At 51.9% G+C, this 14,815-nt stretch overlaps 1 protein-coding gene across 14 annotated transcripts in view; it reads left to right on the forward strand.

Moving 5' to 3' along the window:
- The window catches only part of MEF2D (myocyte enhancer factor 2D), a 46,996-nt gene that overhangs the window by 16,313 nt on the left and 15,868 nt on the right, over positions 1–14,815 (forward strand). For 11 of the 14 annotated variants that reach the window (XM_015884391.2, XM_015884403.2, XM_015884404.2 and 8 more), the window contains 3 exons: positions 5,016–5,278; positions 8,275–8,478; positions 13,523–13,660. In XM_015884391.2, coding sequence (XP_015739877.1) covers positions 5,225–5,278; positions 8,275–8,478; positions 13,523–13,660 — 396 coding nt within the window. In that variant the 5' untranslated portion in view covers positions 5,016–5,224. Of the gene's footprint in view, positions 1–5,015; positions 5,279–8,274; positions 8,479–13,522; positions 13,661–13,799; positions 13,935–14,815 lie in introns of all 14 variants that reach the window. The other 3 variants (XM_015884405.2, XM_015884402.2, XM_032449181.1) reach the window with 1 other exon arrangement.

The raw sequence follows: 14,815 nt of genomic DNA on the forward strand, positions 1-14,815 counted from the left end.
GGTATGGGATGTCCACCCTCTCCCTATGTGCCATCCTGTCCTGAATGAGGATGCTGCTGTCACCAGGGTTGCTGTGTTGCCCAATATGGGCAGCTTTGCAGGTCACTTTATTAAAGTACTGCCTGGCACCTCCACTTTGCAGCCCTCTGGTTGCTCCAAAGCCTTTCAACACCCCCCAAACCCCCAGTGTAACATGCATTGGTGCTCCAGCATCACTGCAAGGCTGCTCTTTTCTCCCCAGTCTCGGCCAATCTTGGCACAACCCATGGTTTTGTTACAGCTCAGCAGAGCTGGCAGCGCAGTTTGGCATCTGCTTTCCTCCAGAGAACGCTTGAATCTGGGTCAGGAATATTTCTACCTTCAAATTCCTCCGAGGTTCAGCTGAATCCAGCCCAGATTTTGCTCTCTGGAGCCTCCCGTGGTGATACCTGTGGCTGTGGGATGCACCTGGTGGGAGCCAGGTACCCATTGAACTGCATTGCCCAGTGCTTTGCTATGCAAAGACTGCACCAGCTCTAAGGACCTGTGCTGCTACACCTGCTCCATGAGCAGGATCTGTCCCCATAAGGGCTGGGGCTCAATGTGCAGCTCTGTATCCCAACCAGGTTCACACCAGAGCAGCATTCTTCGGCCTCTTTCCTCTCTCCTCCCCCCCCCCTGTGTACATACATCTGGAGGCTGTGCACAGGAACCCAGATAGCATCATCCTGAAACCAGAATAGAAGCTCTGGAGGGGACTCGAGCGTGTTTGTGTGGTTTTGATCTCGGTTTGGAGATAAAGAGGTGCTAAACAATGCTGAGTGGCTGAGCTATAGCCATTCACTGGCTATAGTACTAAAAGCTGTGGCTGTTATCCTGCCCTATAACACTGCATGTCTATGCAGTCACTGTCCCCCAGGTGCCATCCTGGGTGGGATATGGTGGCTTAATGGGATGGCATGGAGCTATGATGGCTCATTAGGGGACAGTGGCACAGCAATGGAGGGGTGATGGAAGTGGTTGGCATGGGGTGGTGACAGTGGGTATAGAGCAGAGCCAATGCAGGAGGAAGAGGAAGGACGGTGCCCAGCAGCATTAGGTGCTGTGTCTGTGTGTATCAAGGGGCTGTTTTCCACCCTCCTCGTAGCAAGAGGAAGCTGGTCCTGAAAGCAACAAGGAGGAAACGAAGAGTCCTTGGTGTCGGTGCACAGAGGATATGTCAAAAACAACAATTAAATCACAACAGGCAGCCCCTGGCCGTCAGCGAGAAAGGAAACAGGAAGGCAAGAACTAGAGCTAAACAGTCAGGTTCAAGAGGTGACCGGAGCTGGCTCCGTATCCTTGAGCAGAGGAAATCCAGCCCTTGTGGTGAGACAAGATGTGTGGCACCGTAGGGTTGGGAACCTTGGTTGTGTAGTGGATTTGGGCCATGGGAGAGAGTTTGAGCCCATGCAGATGCTGCTGGTGTTGTAGATCCTGGGTTTGGGATCCCTCCTCCTGATGGAAGCCCATAAAACCACGTCACCCAGGTTGGTGCTGGTTGCCCTTGGAGCATCCCAGTGCACCCACCCAGGGGGTTTGAGCTTGGGATGAGCAGCTCTGCACGGCCTCTTTGCAGCAGATCCTCCATTTCTCATGCACTGCAGCAGGTGGGAAACGCCACAGCCTCTCTCCCTTTAATTTAGGATTTTCTGCACCACTCTCAGCTGTTCTCCCATCCACCTCCTCCGCATGATGAGCAGCACAGGTCCGTTGGCACCTTCACAGGGGAGGGCTTTTCTTTTCCTTCCCTTCCTTTCCCCTTCCTTTCCTTCCCTTCTTCTCCCCTTCCCTTCTTTCCCCCCTCTTCCCCTTCCCATCTTTTCCCCCTCTTCCCCTTCCCTTCTTCCCCCCTTTTTCCCCTTCCCATCTTTCCCCCCTCTTCCCTTTCCCTTCTTTCCCCTTTTCCCCATCCCTTCTTTCCCCCCCTTCCCCCTTCCCTTCTGTTCCCCTTTTCCCCTCTCCATCCTTCTCCCCTTTTCCCCTCTCCATCCTTCCCCCCTCTTTCCCTTCCCATTTTTCCCCCCTTTTCCCCTTCCCTTCTTCCCCCCCTTTTCCCCTTTCCTTCCTTTTCCCCCTTTTCCCCTTCCCATCTTTCCCCCTTTTCCCCTTCCCATTTTTCCCCCCTCTTCCCCTTCCCTTCTTTTCCCCCTTCACCCTCTCCATCCTTCCCAACCCCTCTGCTTTTCCACCTTCCCACCCTCGTACCCTCTTCCCATCACCAGCTCAGGGAAGACTTTACTAAACACCAGCTGCATCAAAATTAAGGTCTGGACTCCCAAACAAGCATCACTTTACTTCTATTTTCCATCATCCCTTTTCATGCCCCCATAGGCTCTGCACCCATGCCCACAAACACACTGGGAAGTGCAGAGCCATGAAATGAAAACACTTTGCTGTTGCTGTTTGGAAAGGATGTGTTTCCTGCCTTTATTTTGCCTTTCTCTCCCTCAGTCTTTGGGATGCACAGGGTTTGATCTTTCCTTTATATCATCCCAATCAGCGTTGGGTTTATTGGAGCTGATGCTGTGCATCAGGTGGGGCTGTAGGAGAGGACAGTCAGCTTATAGGGGGGGGGTTTTACATGGGGCTGGCTTTGGTGAGGAGGCAGCAAAAAGGAGATGCTATAAAAGGGCATTAAAAACAGCAAACAGGCTCAGAAAGTGGACGTGAAGCTCCCAGTGCTGCTCTGTTTGCTCATAGGGAAACATGGGCTCGTGCAATGGGAAGGGGAGCAGTATTAGAACGGTGCAAAGGGCCCCAGCAAAATCATATAGCAACAGGTAAAACAGATTGGGAATATATATATATATATGTATATATAGCTAGGAACCCAGAAATAAGGGCTTGGGGGGGAGAGCAGCTCTTTGCCTGCCAGCATTTGGACTCAGCACCCCCAAATCCCTTGTTTTGTGCAAACATCTCCCAGCTGAGAGCCTCCTTTTTCCTTCTCATCCCTTCCCCTATTTGCAAACTGCTAACTCCGCTCCCTCCCTCGTCTACCCAATTTAAAGCAATTTGCTGGGAGCCGGAGTTGAATTACTCAGCACAGAGTTAACCAGCACCTGCTTGGAGTTAATTGGCATGTGTGTTAATTGCTCTGCGAAAGAATCAGCCTTGTGAGAGCACATGAGGGGTGCTGGAGTTTGAGGGGGGGTGAAGTGAAGGGGGATGATTCCTATTGCTGGGGCTGCAGAGATTCTCCATTGTCTTTTAAGGGTTGGGCTTTGCCCTATTGCTAGTGTGACATGCTGGGGTGTTATATGAGCCTGGGGGTGTTATATGAACCTGGGGGTGTTATATCAGCCTGGGGGTGTTATATCAGCCTGGGGGTGTTATATCAGCCTGGGGGTGTTGGCTGCTTGTCCTGGGATGGAGATGTTGGGTGCCTTTATTGCAGGTGTTAAGCAGAAAATGAAGCCTTTATAAGGGTGGGCTTTGTGAAACAACCACCTGGCCAGGAAGGGGAAAGGGTGGGGGATGCTCCAACACCCCCAAAGTCTCAAGTAAAGCACCAGGAGCAAAAAGGAACAAGGGAAGGGGGGGTCTGTGTTTGTACACCTGGGCTTTGCTTGCAGCTTTGGGAAGGAAACATGGTTTGGTGCCCAAGCAAAGGCTGAACTGGGCTTTGCTCATCTTCAAACCCTTTGTAGGGAAGATCTTCTACATCCTGGGTAGAATTTAAGGTTTCCTTTCACTTGGATTTACAGCCTGTTCTCCCTTTAGTGCTTCTTGCTGTTGCTGAAGAGCTCCTCTCAGGGTTGGATGGGTTGGCAGCCGCATTGCAGAAATGCCACCTCCAAGGGGAAAAGCTGCAAAGGAAACCTTGCAGAAAGTCCTTCTTCCTCCCACTTTTCTATGTGATTGCAAAGCCCTCTCAGCTCCCAGCCTGCTCCTGCAAAGGCTGTTGCAGGTGGGGATATGGAGGCAGATCCTGGCTGCATCCCTATTGCATCCCTGCTTGGCTGGGATGGGATGCACACAGTAATTTGAATGAACAAATGCAATCTCAGCGTGCTTGTCCTTGCATGGTTCTTTCCTATTTGGATTTATAAGGGGAAAGAGAAGGGTTTGTGTTGTCCTTTATTTCTCTGGGCTTCTGAATGCTTGGCTGCTCCGGGGTGCAAACGTTGGGTGATGGGGAAGAGGATGATCCCCTCTCTTCAAGTGCTCAAATCAGCTCTGAGACAGCCCAGCACAATGAATAATGGTGCCAAAAAAATAAGTAGGGCGAGTGACTCACAGAGCTCTGAACCCTGAAAGTGGGAGGGAGGGGAGAGAAGGGGGGGGGATCAATAGGGTTGGGCTGGTGAAGGATGGGGTGAGGGTCGCTGGATAGGGGGGGTTGTGGGATAGGATGGGAGCTCAGGTTTTGGGTGGTGGGAGAGGGAGGAGGTTCTGTGTGGTCACATTGCTTGTGAGCAGCCTGAGCATTCCATGCTGCCAAGTGGAGGCAGATAGGGAGCTATTCTGGGACTGACGTTTCCCTCAGCCCAAGCCTTTGGCACGGGGCACCCTTGTGTTAAGTGCAACGTTATCTCTGCCCTTATTCAGGCACTCAAAGAAAGAACCCAGAGGAAAGCAGAGGGGAAAAGGCACTCGGTGCCTCTGCTGCCCTATCCCACCCATTGCACTCCTAAATGGGGCTGGGGGTGCGTGGGGTACCCTGGCTTCCTTCCATATCCTCCCCCTGCCCCTAAGAATTAGGTTTCTGTGCCTGGTTATATAGACATATTTCTTTACTTTGAGTAATCAAATAAAGACGTTTTAAAATTCAACGTGCAGGAACTGGAGATGGATTTAAATTGCCTGTGTTAATCACCAGCTGCTCGTGGCTCTATAAAGGGGGGGGGGGGAAAGAAGTCATTGTGTCCCAGGAGGATGGTAATGATGGCATGTTGTGGGTAGGGGGGTTCACTGAAATAGATAGGGATGGGATGCTACCCCAAATCTATGGGCTCGGGTCTCACCTCTGCCTCTATCCTCTATCCCTGCAGGTTTCTGATGGCTCAGCCCCATTGGATTCGCCGGAGGGTGCCATGAACTGAGTGCCCGGCTCCTTTCCGTTTGGTTCCCTTCGGTTCTTCATCGTTCCCTTTCTCCCATTCATTTTTCATGAGAACATTTTAAAAGGGGGTTCCTCTCACACGTCCCCCCCCCTCCCCCCCCTCAAGCGACGCTGTGCTGAGGATCTCCTGACAAGAAGATGGGGAGGAAAAAGATCCAGATCCAGCGGATCACAGATGAGAGGAACCGACAGGTGGGTCCCCCCTTTTTGTGCCCCTATATTCCCATTTTCACCTGTATTGAGGGTCCCATTAACTCCCTACTTACACCCCTCAGGGCCAAGCTCTGCTTTTCTCATCCCATAATACTAAGCCTCATATTCTGGGCTCAGGCTGCTTGCAGAAGATGCCCCAGGCCCAGCAGACCACCCCATTTTCCTATGCCAAGAGCAGAGATGCCACAACAAGGAGCAACCCAAAGGAATTCTAGTTCTTTTCAATGGAGATCTAACGTGTGTCTGGGGCTTTTTCCTCCTCATACCTGCACTGATGCATCCATGCATCTCATAGGGAAGAAAAACATCATTTCCCCTTAATTCTCACCTTGCTGAGCCCAAGCTGCAGCGTGGCAGAGCTTTGCTGGAGCAGCTTTGCTCTGTGGTTGCTCCACCATTGCATTTCCCTACAACTTCTATTGCTTTTTGAGTTGTCCTCCAGGAAAATCAAACCGTGCTGTCTATCCCTGATGCTTGAGAAGTTGCAGATAGCAGAATGCTCTCAACCATCCTATTGCTCCTCAAGCCAAACAATGGAAAATGGCAGATTGTCTTCGTTATTTGGTGGTTAGGGGGGTAGGATGGGAGTAAAGTGGTTTTGCTAATGGGCCTGATTGCTCCTGGCGCTGCTTATTTCCATAGCAAGCAGCAAGCGAGGCTTTGGGGTTGTTAAAGAAGCTGGGGTTTGCTTGCTGGGGATGTGCATGAGAGAGCAGTGCTGCACGCACGCAGCCAACCCTGTTTGGAGCTGCAGCAAATGGAAAATCTTTGGTCATGCTGGAGCTGGTGGCACAGCCCAGCACTGTTGTATAAAGCCTTCGGGATGGGAAAGCAGCATCTCACTGCCAGCACCAGCAGCCAAAGCAGCGGGGGAGGCTTTTGGGGCCGTGGTGTGGGGGTCTGCAGCCCTTTCACATAGTGTCAGATGTGTAAGTGAGCCTCAGGTCCTTGGGGTGGTTGTCTTGCTCCAGTTCATTGCTCTCCTGCTGATATTTCCCATCTGGAAATGGGAATATTGTGGGTGTGGGATGCTAGAAATAGGGGGGGGGGTCACATTCAGAGCCTCCCTGCTGTGGCTGTGCTCTTCTGGTCCAGCAACAGTCATCCCTTACGGCGTGGGGAGTGCAAGTCTGCATAGAGGGGACTGGGATTACAGCAGAAGCCAAACCCAGGGGAGGAAAGCAAGTAAGAGTCTCTAATGTCATTAGGGGAATTATTGGAGAGGATTTGCCAGAACAGATCAGACCATCAGTCCTTCAGGGCCAGGCTGCTGACTCTGGCAATGACCAATATGGTTTGCATCAGGGGAAAGGCAAAAATCCCTTGGTAGTGTAGGGCTGTGTGGGGCAGTAATTCCTTCCTGATTTCTTGGGTGATCAGTTTATGCCCTGAAGCATGAGATTTGATTACCCTCTTAGACTTATAAGGTTAATTCTTTGAGATGGGGCGCGTGCCCACGTGCATCCCAGCCCCTTTTGCACGGCACAGCAGGGTTTGGTGTTTCTCTGCCCTATAGCTGGTGGATGTATAGGGAGCAGGTAGCTGATGCTTTTGTGGCAGGGCTGGTTTAAAGGGCAGATCTATGGTTTTTTCAGTGCAAGGAGAGCTGTGGGCACCAAGGAGGAAACATCCCCTTGTTCTCAAAGGGATGGGGATCCTTTGGATCTTTGGTCTGCTCAGCTTGTTTCATTCTGGGCAGGTGATCTCAGAACTGAAGGGATCCAGGAATTCAGAGCAGCCCCCATCAGTCGTTGGTTTGGGATCCCTGGGTGATACAGGGATGGTGCCCGCTGGCCACGTGAGCTTGTATTTGGAGCTGGGACAAGTGATGCACGAGGCGAGGTGATTAGAGCCCAATCTCATTACTGCTTAATCATCTCCAGGAGATGGCTGGGTGGGATGAGATGCTCTCCAGCTCCAGCAGCGGGGATGGGGAGGCTGTGTGCTCTTACAGGTCACTGGGTGCACGCTAGGCTGTGTTGATGATGCCTTGGGAAGCTCAGGCTCAGCTCCTATGGCACTGCTGAGTCTCACTGTGCTCCTCCCTCCACACCTCAAGCTGGAGCTGCTCAGCTTCAAGATCAATGCTGTGACCGTGGTCCTAAGTGGGATTGAGCTTCCAACACTGCAGGGTGTCACAGCTGGTCGCTGCCTGTTGCCCCAGCTTGAAGCAGTGTGAGAACCTCCCCTCCGTGCTTTTTTCTTCCTTCCCTTTTGCTTTTTATTAACAGAGCACTCAGTTGTACCTTATTCCACCTGGGGGTTCAGCTGCTTAGAGCATCCATAGGTGCAGTGACTGGGATGAGGAGCCCCAAACCAGCCCCTCCAACCAACTGCATCCTCTTGGGGGGGTCATTGCAGGCTGGGAATCGCTTGGGTTTGGAGCCTGAGCAATGGCCACCTCCTGATGCTCAGCTCTCCATGAGATGCTCAGTGTTCATGCAAGGTACCAGGAGAGCAGAAAGCAGCACAGGCAGGTGGAACGTGCAGCTCTCTGATCTTTGGGGCACAAAACTGCATTTCACACCTGTGCTTTCCATGCTGGGGCTTGGTGACATCCAAGCTGTTGCATTGAGCAAGGAAGAGCTCTGTGCTATGAGAATATTCAACTTAACCCCCTTCTTCTCCCTCCCCCCCCACCCCAGCAACCCGCAGCCCCCGGACAGATGGTTTCTCTGCTGGGGATTTTGCTGAAATTTATTTTTCCTCTTGATTTGGCAATATGCAATTTCCAATGCTGATAATCAAGCTCCGCTCTTTGTGAAGTGTCTGCCTCGCCAGCCCAAAATAGGAAGCAGCACAAATCTGTTGGGCTGTGCAAAAAGGGATGGGGGGTGGGAAGGGGGTAGGAGAGGAGAGCTTGGGATTGTTGTCCACTTGGGGAAGCTGAATACAAGAGGTGTCTTCCTTCTGTATTACTTTCCTTTGGCTTCTCCTTTGGTGTCCATCCCAAATCAATTTCTGCTTGCATCCAGGTGACCTTCACCAAGCGTAAGTTCGGTTTGATGAAGAAAGCCTACGAGCTGAGCGTGTTGTGCGACTGCGAGATCGCCCTGATCATCTTCAACCACTCCAACAAGCTGTTCCAATATGCCAGCACCGACATGGACAAAGTGCTGCTCAAATACACGGAATACAGTGAGCCCCATGAGAGCCGGACCAATGCAGACATCATTGAGGTGAGACCACATCCCACTGTAGTAAGGGCTTAGGGCTGTGTGCAGGATGTGAGAGGGAGTGAGCAGAACACCAGGTTGATTTGGCATCTTTTTAGGTCAAATTTTGGTAGTTTTGGAAGCCATCTGGAGTTACGTGGCAGTTTAGTGCTGTGAAATGGAGGTGTATTGTGGCTTTGTGGGATTTTCCAGGTTAACCAGGTTGGGTTTTGGAGGCACTTCTCAGTGCTGCAGCTGCCCCTGTGGGCTGTGTCATTTATATGCAGTGGGGGGCTGCACCAGCAGCTCACATCAAGTGATATTGGGGTGGGGGGCTTTGAGTGTCTCTCCTCTGACCTCTGCTCAAAGTACAGCCTGCCTCCCATTGAGTTGATGGAGATGCATTTAGTGAATCCTATCTGACCCAGCTCTGTGGCAGGGATGACAAGGGCACAGCATTTAACCCTTGCTGAAGCTGAGGCTGGTGACACCCATTGCTCCCCCTGCATCCTCCAAACCCTTGCAGGCTGCTCTTGGTCAATCCCACTCTGCTCACACCCCCATTAGATCCTCCTCATTCCCATGTCCCATTCTGGAGCTCAGGATGCTCACTGGGCTCCCCATCCACATCGTGGTGATGGAACCACACGCGTGTGTCACTCATCAGCTTCAAGCTGTGTGTGGGCAGCTCCCTTTGTACATGGGCAAATGCAGACAGATGCGAGGGCTGCCTGGGTAATTATTGACATTATGGGCGGGCATCAATTAGCACTGCTGGAACCGTTAGTCACTTGGGGTTTGCATGGTGAGGAGGATGCAGGCCTTCATCTCCTGCCACTTGGACCTGCATATTCTTCCTTCTTTGAAACCCTTTGGTGCAACTCAGCAACCTCAGGCACTGATTTCATAAAGGATAAAGCAGGCAATCCCACAACCTAGCTCAAAAAAAAACCCCAAAAAACTGGCTTTTGTTTTGGGTTTTGGTTTGTTGTTTTTGTTACCTCCCTGAAGCATCACATTGTGAGTGCTTTGAAGCAGCATCTTCTGTCCTCTGCTCAGCACCAAGCAGCCAACAAGCACCTGGATGCTCCATGGGCCTTTGCAGACCTTCCTAAGTTGTTCAGAACTCCCTTTCTGGATGTTATTTCAAGCACTGGTCGTAGCCTTATCCCCATGCACATCAATTGCTGCATTTCACAGCCATGATTCCCTGCTTTGTTCATTGATACAACCTTGCCCAGCCTCCCCCAGGATGCTCATACTGAAGCATCGAACAGATTTGTCTTAGCCTAAAAATACCATAAACATTTTGGGCAGCATTTTCTATTCCCTTATGGTCCAAGATACAAACACTCCCAAGCCGACAAGTTACACGCAGTCCTTGGCACCCAAAGAAATGCTGTGTTTGCACCACATGAAAAAGATGGATCTGCATCCAAAGAGAAGAACATGGGAAGCGGAAGGACACTGGCGGATGATGGGGAGAGGAGCTCAGTGTGTCTCGCCAGCAGAGCTGCTGTCATCTGCTCCAAGATCCTGTTCAAAGCCAGTCAGGCATCCATCCTCGTCCTCATCCCTTTTCCTTGCATGCAACAGGGCTTGGAATGTTCCTAGATGTTTCCCTGCCAGGACCTTTCCTGACTATGGAGCTGGCTGGATTCAGACTGGATCTCAGTAGAGCCCCAGTTCTGTGTAGGTTCCTGATGTCTCGCCTATCAGATCTTCACAGTATGACTTCTACTTGGAGGTTCAGGTCATAGTGGGGGGGCTTGGCAAGCAGTGGGACCAGGATTTTGTTCTGCTTTACAAGCAAAGGACAAAGCTGATGGTGAGGTCTGCATTTGTTTGGAGATGTTTGAGTGGCTGAAGGGGTTGCTGCCTCTTTGTGACACCCAGGTCCCATTCCTATAGGAGAGACGCAGCCCTGTGTGCGTCCAGAAGCATCTTAGGGCTATGAGGACAAGGTGATGCAGGCCTGACCAGTGGGGTCTCAGTCCTGGTGGCAATAGGGCCTTGCATGGCACAGGGATCAGCTGGCAGCAATGGAGCCTTGCATGGCAAGGTTCAGCTGGTAGCATGGAGCCTTGCATGGCACAGGGATCAGCTGGCAGCAACGGAGCCTTGCATGGCACAGGGATCAGCTGGCAGCAATGGAGCCTTGCATGGCACAGGGTTCAGCTGCAGCAATGGAGCCTTGCATGGCACAGGATCAGCTGGCAGCAATGGAGCTTTGCATGGCAACGGGATCAGCTGGCAGCAATGGGGCTTTGCATGGCACAGGGATCAGCTGGCAGCAATGGAGCCTTGCATGGCACAGGGATCAGCTGGCAGCAATGGAGCCTTGCATGGCACAGGGATCAGCTGCAGCAATGGGGCTTTGCATGGCACAGGGATCAGCTGGCAGCAATGGAGCTTTGCATGGCACAGGGATCAGCTGGCAGCAATGGAGCCTTGCATGGCACAGGGATCAGCTGGCAGCAATGGAGCCTTGCATGGCACAGGGATCAGCTGGCAGCAATGGAGCCTTGCATGGCACAGGGATCAGCTGCAGCAATGGAGCCTTGCATGGCACAGGGATCAGCTGGCAGCAATGGGGCTTGCATGGCACAGGGGATCAGCTGGCAGCAATGGAGCCTTGCATGGCACAGGGATCAGCTGGCAGCAATGGGCCTTGCATGGCACAGGGATCAGCTGGCAGCAATGGAGCCTTGCATGGCACAGGGATCAGCTGGCAGCAATGGAGCCTTGCATGGCACAGGGATCAGCTGCAGCAATGGAGCCTTGCATGGCACAGGGATCAGCTGCAGCAATGGAGCCTTGCATGGCAACAGGGATCAGCTGGCAGCAATGGAGCCTTGCATGGCACAGGGATCAGCTGGCAGCAATGGAGCCTTGCATGGCAACAGGGATCAGCTGGCAGCAATGGAGCCTTGCATGGCACAGGGATCAGCTGCAGCAATGGAGCCTGCATGGCACAGGGTTCAGCTGCAGCAATGGAGCCTTGCATGGCACAGGGATCAGCTGGCAGCAATGGAGCCTTGCATGGCATAGGGATCAAGCTGGCAGCAATGGAGCCTTGCATGGCACAGGGATCAGCTGGCAGCAATGGAGCCTTGCATGGCACAAGGACCCAAGCCTGGCAGCAGTAAATCCGAGCTCTTGGGATGAAGTTTGTGCCCCTCTGCTCCCTGCCAAGCCCAGTCCTGACTGCTGCAAGCTTTTAAGTCTGAGCAAATCTCTCTGACTGCATTCAGGGGGGGAAGAAGGGGTGGATGAAGGGGGGGGTCCTTAATCACAGGGCCCAGCTGAGCCCTCAGACATGCACGCTGAGTGCCACGTGCGCGCCTGGCTGCGGATCACGCCGGCTTTGCTCCTCGCTGTCGCTTCTCGTTTCCCGAAGCCCAGCTGATGTGCCAGGTCCTGTTTGAGGGATGAGGACGGGGCAGGGCTGTGGGGATGCTCCAGGTCAGGCAGCACATCCTCTGCTTTCCCTGGCTGTATGGCAATGGGGTCGGCTCTTGCTTTGCTTCCCCTTCTGTCACTGCAGTAGATGTGGGGGCACAGCGTCCCGTTCCTTTCCATCCTTCCCCAAAGTCAGGAGTTGTTTAGATTGCAGCCAGTCTCCTTTAAGGGAAGTCGGCTGCATCCTGACCAGGCATCGCTTCCTCTCACATGCTCCGGGTTTCCTGCTGCTCTCCCACCCTCCTTGGGTTAAAACCCACTTTTGAATGAGGTGGGGGCAACCACCAAACTAGCACTGGACCAGAAAAAGGCCTTTTATTTTTCTGAGTTGAAGAAATTCGGTTGAAATTGACTTAAAATGAAAAGGGGCCGTTTGTTGTTGCATTTCAGTGCTGTAAGTTATAGGAAGGAGGGGTTTCCTTCAAGTCTTAGAATGGAGATGGATGGGACATCTCCTGCAAGGAGAAACACAGCAGCATGGGCACAGCCCCTTATTAGACACCAGAGAATCTCCCCAGCACAGCTCCTGTTGCATGTAGGAAACACGGCTTCATTGCTTCCATGGCTCATGGAACAATGTTTTCCACTTTGCTTCTGAAAGAGAGAGGGGGGGAGGAAAATCTCTTCTTCTTTAAGCAAGGAGGGAGACTCAACTTTCCAGCCACATGAGTGATAGAAAAGATTTGGGGAAGGAGTTTTGCAAAATAAAAGGTAATGTGTAAAGGGGGAAGAAATGACAGGAGACGGTGTTGGTTTCTACAAGCCTGGATGATGTTGGAAGTGGCTCATGGGTGTGAAGATACTGAGGGGTTTCACTTGGAATGGGGGGAGATTGCTGGGGTTGCAATAGGAAGAAATAGAGCTCCTGGGGGAAATAACGCTGCCCAAATGGCTCCAGGTAAAGCAGAGCAGCTCCAGGATGTTTTGGCCTGGAAGCAGAGATGTTTATTTAGGCTATTTAGGAAGAGAAGAGGAGAATCGTCAAGGCGGCCTTTATTTTTTTTCCCCCCGCTGAATTTGGCATGAAAAGGGATCAAGAATTCCAGGAAATAGCTTTTGACTTAAAAATAAAATCAAAGAAAAATTGGCAAGTGATGGTTCCATAATCACGGCCTAATTGCTTTTGGTATTTGCAAAATACAATGATTAAATGTGCATGCGTAATGCAATCTGCACATTGGCTACTGCATGTGAAAAGAGGGGATTTCTTGCCCAAATCCTGCTTGGGTTTTTCTTGCTGACTGCCCAAAGTGAGCAGGACCTGTGCCTGCTTTTTGGCTTTGTTTCCTATCTGTAATAACATCTTATCTATTATTTCTAGCTGGAGAGCGCATCCCATCCTTGAGTTTTATTTCTTCTCCTAATTGGAGGTGACAAAACCCACATCTGGGCTCGTATGGGTCCAAAATCAGCACCAGCATATGTAGATCTTTTGAGATCCAGAGAGTTTCTCCCTCCATCCACCCATCTATCCATCCATCCTTATCATTTAATGCCACCCTTGGTGCACAGTGTGTTAGGGCCAGCCCTGCTGCTGTGCCATAGGGGCATTCCAATGGAACCCCACCAATCCCAGGCTCTTAAACTGTCCTGATTGTGTTTTCAGACGTTAAGAAAGAAAGGACTTAATGGCTGTGACAGCCCGGAGCCAGACGGAGATGACTCGATAGACCAGAGCCCCTTGATGGAGGATAAATACCGTAAAGGCAGCGAGGATCTGGATATCCTGTTCAAGCGATACGGTGTAAGTAGCTGCTCTATGGCCAGTAAACCTTCATTATTTGTTCTGTTTTTCTTCTGTTCGATTTCCCCCCCCAACCTCGTCCCCATTCCTGACCCCCCTTGCCCCATCCCCAACCCCCCCCCCCCAACACATCACACAGGCGCTGAACAAGAAGCACAGGGAATGCGAAAGCCCAGAAGGGGATGAAGTGTTTGCATTGACCCCGCAGACGGAAGAGAAATATAAAAAGATTGATGAGGAGTTTGATAAAATGATGCAGAGTTACCGGCTCGCAGTGAGTAGCTGGTGACCTGCAACCCATCCCACCCCGGCTGCCTCTGGGTGACGGGGGTCTTGCATGGCTTTGCTTTGGAGCCGTGATGTGCCATAGGAACCAGGGCCCCGAATGCACCCAAATGGGGGCAGGAAACTAGGGGAGATAAGAGGGGAAGGTGGCTGTGGGGGCAGCAGTACAAGGAGCTGTTGGGAACCCTCTGGTTTCCCACTTGGACAAGTGGGAGCAGCCCTTCATGACTCAGCCAGCTCCAGCATCCCTGGGCTACAAATCATTTCTGCCTCTGCCCCTTGGCCATAAGTAATAGATTTGAGCCTCCTTGGCCACCCTTTTACCCCCAAAAGGGGGTTTTCCTTTGGTTAGGAACCCCAGGCCCCTATGAGCCAGCAGGGAGGAGCACTGGGTCAGCCTGCTTTGGGCCATTCTGCCTTAATTCCACCCAAATCCATCAAGCCCTTAGGGCAGCTGGTGGCCATGGCAGAGATCCAGTGAGGTTTTAGCCCGTGATCCCAAGCCTGTCCGTCAGTGGGGTGGCATCAGGACAACGCTGGAAAGGATTTGTGTCAGAAAACAGGAGGGAATGGAAGGGGGGGGACGTGTGTCAAATTAGTTTGTTAGCAGTGGGAGCCAGGGCTGTTGGTGCAAGCAAACCTCCTTCAGTGGGATTAGCCCTGTGTCACCGCAGCCATCATTAACTGGGAGCAGAGAGGCTAATATTCAAGGGCTGGACGCGGCGATAGGAAATTACACAGCCCCCTCCCTCCAACCCCTTAAAGGAAAATATAAGAGATATCTGCCCTTCTGTGCTTTGCGAGCCCACACAGGTTAAAAAAATTCAGGCTTTTCAAGAAAATTGGGTCTTGAAATCCATCCCCCTTTGG

The sequence above is a fragment of the Coturnix japonica genome, chromosome 25, assembly GCF_001577835.2.
Source record: "Coturnix japonica isolate 7356 chromosome 25, Coturnix japonica 2.1, whole genome shotgun sequence".
Lineage (NCBI taxonomy): Eukaryota > Metazoa > Chordata > Aves > Galliformes > Phasianidae > Coturnix > Coturnix japonica.